General features: G+C 48.1%; 1 protein-coding gene across 1 annotated transcript in view; it reads left to right on the forward strand.

Moving 5' to 3' along the window:
* Positions 1-3,811, forward strand: part of LOC111956788 (BCAS3 microtubule associated cell migration factor-like) — a 401,535-nt gene that overhangs the window by 145,718 nt on the left and 252,006 nt on the right. The window contains 3 exon segments of the mRNA XM_070436727.1: positions 1,020-1,144; positions 1,502-1,672; positions 1,959-2,054. Of these exon segments, the coding sequence (XP_070292828.1) occupies positions 1,020-1,144; positions 1,502-1,672; positions 1,959-2,054 (392 nt within the window).

Below are 3,811 nucleotides of genomic sequence, written 5' to 3' on the forward strand. Positions count from 1 at the left end.
TACTGTCCACCTTGGTTATAGAGCTGGACAATAATACCAGGCCGGGGGTTTTACTGTCCACCTTGGTTATAGAGCTGGACAATAATACCAGGCCGCTCCGCTACTGTTCTCCCATCACAAGCATATGCAGCCCTATCACCATACTGAACCTTTCCTTTCCTGTGTTGGCTTTCATCCAAACGGTCCTGACATGTCTGAATAATCCAATAACTCCCAGTAAATTCTCTCAAACTGCTAACTCAAAGTGAGACTAGGGGAAGCAGCTGGAAGACTAGCAGCATTCGAGACTCATGTTCAAGCAAGTGATAACCATTATGGCATCCTCGGGTATTCGCTGAAACTCATTTCTATTCATGTGTGTGTTTTCCAGCATGTGGGTATTGGCCTGTGTGGACAAACTCAGTCCTTAGTACAGTCAATGGTCAGGCCAGCCTGTGGTGGTTTCAGTGTACATGACATGCTTCATGACAAAAGGAAGGACGTCATCAACCAGCAGCACAGGCTTTAAAATACCATAGACATCCTCTACAGAGCTGATCTACTGGCATGGGAATAGGCAGACAGAGACACACGTTACGGGAGAAAATATCCTGTATTATGTCTAATGCTGTTTTTAATTGGCTGAATGGTAGAGACCAATACATAAATCATTTGTCCAAACACCGGCACAGTGAAATTGGAGACAATTCAGAGCAAAAAAGATTTCTGTCTTCTATTTTTTCTTTTGCTACCAATGCACTTCATTTTAAGTCATGCTCATCTCTTTATTTTGTTAAATCGCATGAAGTGTAATTGTATTAAAAGCTTGGCTTGTTCTTTGTTCACAGATGTGGCAGTGTTTGAACTTGAATATCTCAAACCAGATTGGGCATCATTCTCTCATTCTTTAACTGCAGCTTTAGTTCATCTAACAACTCAAACCGCCAGCCTTTATTTTCTCCAAGAGGAGTACCCTGTGTCCCCTCGGCTGTGTTCTCCTACCCACTCACCCCCTCTCTCTTTCGCTCTTTCTCCTGCAGCAAAGCCAAGCCTCCCCCCCAGATCTCCCCCAGTAAGTCTTGTGGAGGAGAGTTCTGTGTGGCTGCTGTCTTTGCTGCCTCACGCTCCTGGTACATGACCAACCCCAACATGAAGAGAGAGAAAGGTAAGGAGGGGTTGCTTTGGCTTTGGTACCATTATGTTTATCATTAGATATCCCACTAGTGCATTAGTATCCTAGCTGTTACCCCCAAAACCACCATCATGCTAAAACACTTTCATTTCGTTTTAATTTGGCAAAATGTAGAAGTTTAAAATCTGTGTGAGAATCGTAAATACCATTTGACTTGGATCTGTGTGTTGACCCCTCTTAGCCCCCTGTGTAGACCCAACAKTAAGGTCAAGGAAGTACAAACCCACTCAGGGAGATGCTGGGCGAAGTAGACAAAACACTTAGCAATGTCACAACAACATGCTCCTCTTACTTTGTAACGTTGACCTGTTGACCTCCCCTGTTCCTCAGACCAGTCCAGCCGGTCAGTGGTGGAGTCCCTCTATATCCTCAGTTGCTATGGTACCCTAGTGGAGCATGTCCTGGAGCCTCGGCCAATCAGCACAGCMCAGAAGATCAGCGATGACACACCCCTGGAGCTCAACACATGTCCACGGGCCTGCTGGAGCCTGGCCAGGTAACTGACCCTTCCTAACACACACACACACACACACACACACACACACACAACACACAACACACACACACACACACACACACACACACCCCCCCCCCCCCTCTGCTAAGCTGTGGTTCATGTTATGAAGATTTACATACATTACTGTATAACTGCACAATATATTACTGTATGTGATTTATACAGTAGTGCACTACATTGGGAATAGGGGGCCATTGGAGAGATCCTGAGATGTTCTCTGTAATTGACTGTGTGTTTCTCTCCTGTGTTGTGTTTGGTTGTTACAGGACTCTACTTGGAATGAGCTGCAGCCTCCCTTTCTCTCCAACCACCCTCTGGTGCTGGCCTCTGACCTGGTGCAGTGTTACCAATACCTCCTGGCTGGATGTAAGTGGTATACACTGTGTGTGTGTATATGTACTATTTGTACGTGTGTGTGCACCAAGCGCCATTAGCCCGGTGCCAGAGCTGATTCCTACTGATTATTCTCTGTGGGAGATTGTCTTCACCCTCTTATTGGTGACATGCTGAGAGGAGGACCGTTTCAGTCCTCCTCCATTACTTCCCTGTTCCCTCTTAAAACCCTCAGTGGAGATCCGACATCAGTCCACCTGAGTCGTGCCTCAGATCTCTTATCACACAAACTATCAGCTTTTCATCCGTTCCGTCTGTACGGCGCTTTCCATCAAGTCTTTGTCACTGTGTGTCTCTGTGTCTGCCTCCTCTGGACAAGGCAGCATGACAACGCTAACAGCTCAACCAACTCCACTCAACTCATTCAAATGAAGCCGATTAGCCAGCCTCAACTCCTCCTAACTCAGTAACAAGTACAAAGAGCACCAAGCACTTCAGTTTGATATGTGACAGGCTGCGGAGGCTGGAGATGGCAGAGGGAAGAGGAGGGCGACTCTGGAGGGCAGRGTGTACACGGATGGCCACACATTTAACTTATCCTCTGTTATAAGTGTGCGTTGTTGCATTAGCTGCATAATCATAAACATACATCAGTAATTATCTCCTGAAGTGCCGTTGGGGCAAATCCCCTTCTCCTCCCGTGTGCCTGTTCTTCTGTCTCCTCTATTCTACGCTAAATTGGCAGCTTCCCAAATGGCACCCTATTCCCTACTTAGTGTACTACTTTTGACCTGCGTCCTATRGTCAACAGTAGTGCACTATAGGGAATAGGGTGCCATTTGGGAGGTAGACATTCTCCCAGTGCTCAGGGCTGAGCGGGTAGGATATTTTCTCAAATGAGTTCTAATAGTCCTTTCTAGTGTCTTCATCAGAGCGATGAAGTCAAGTTGGTGTGACGGGCCGGCAGCGGGCATCGGCGCTGGGTTTAGTGTGACTTGGTCCTGTGAGAGGGCACAATGGGCCAGACAGAGGGCACAATGGGCCAGACAGAGGGCACAATGGGCCAGACAGAGGGCACAATGGGCCAGACAGAGGGCACAACCCGTACAGACAGACAGACACTCGCAGACAGACAGACAGGACATCGCAGACAGACAGACAGACACTCGCAGACAGACAGACAGACACTCGCAGACAGACAGACAGACACTCGCAGACAGACAGACAGACACTCGCAGGACAGACAGACAGACACTCGCAGACAGACAGACAGACACTCGCAGACAGACAGACAGACAGACACTCGCAGACAGACAGACAGACAGACACTCGCAGACAGACAGACAGACACTCGCAGACAGGACAGAAACAACAGACACTCGCAGACAGACAGACAGACACTCGCGACAAGACAGATACCGCAGACAGACAGACAGACATCGCAGACAGACAGACAGACACTCACTCGCAGACAGACAGACACACACACTCACTCGCAGACACACAAACACACACACTCACTCGCAGACACACAAACACACACAACTCACTCGCAGACACACAACACACACACTCACTCGCAGACACACAAACACACACACACAACACACTTACCGCAGACCAACAAACACAAACACACACACACTTACTCGCAGACACACACACACACCACACACACACACCACACCACAACACACACCACACACACACACACTCACTCGCAGACACACACAAAACACACACACACACACACACCACTCACTCCAGACATGACACATGACACAGAACAC

This window comes from Salvelinus sp. IW2-2015, linkage group LG4p (genome assembly GCF_002910315.2).
Source record: "Salvelinus sp. IW2-2015 linkage group LG4p, ASM291031v2, whole genome shotgun sequence".
Taxonomy (NCBI): domain Eukaryota; kingdom Metazoa; phylum Chordata; class Actinopteri; order Salmoniformes; family Salmonidae; genus Salvelinus; species Salvelinus sp. IW2-2015.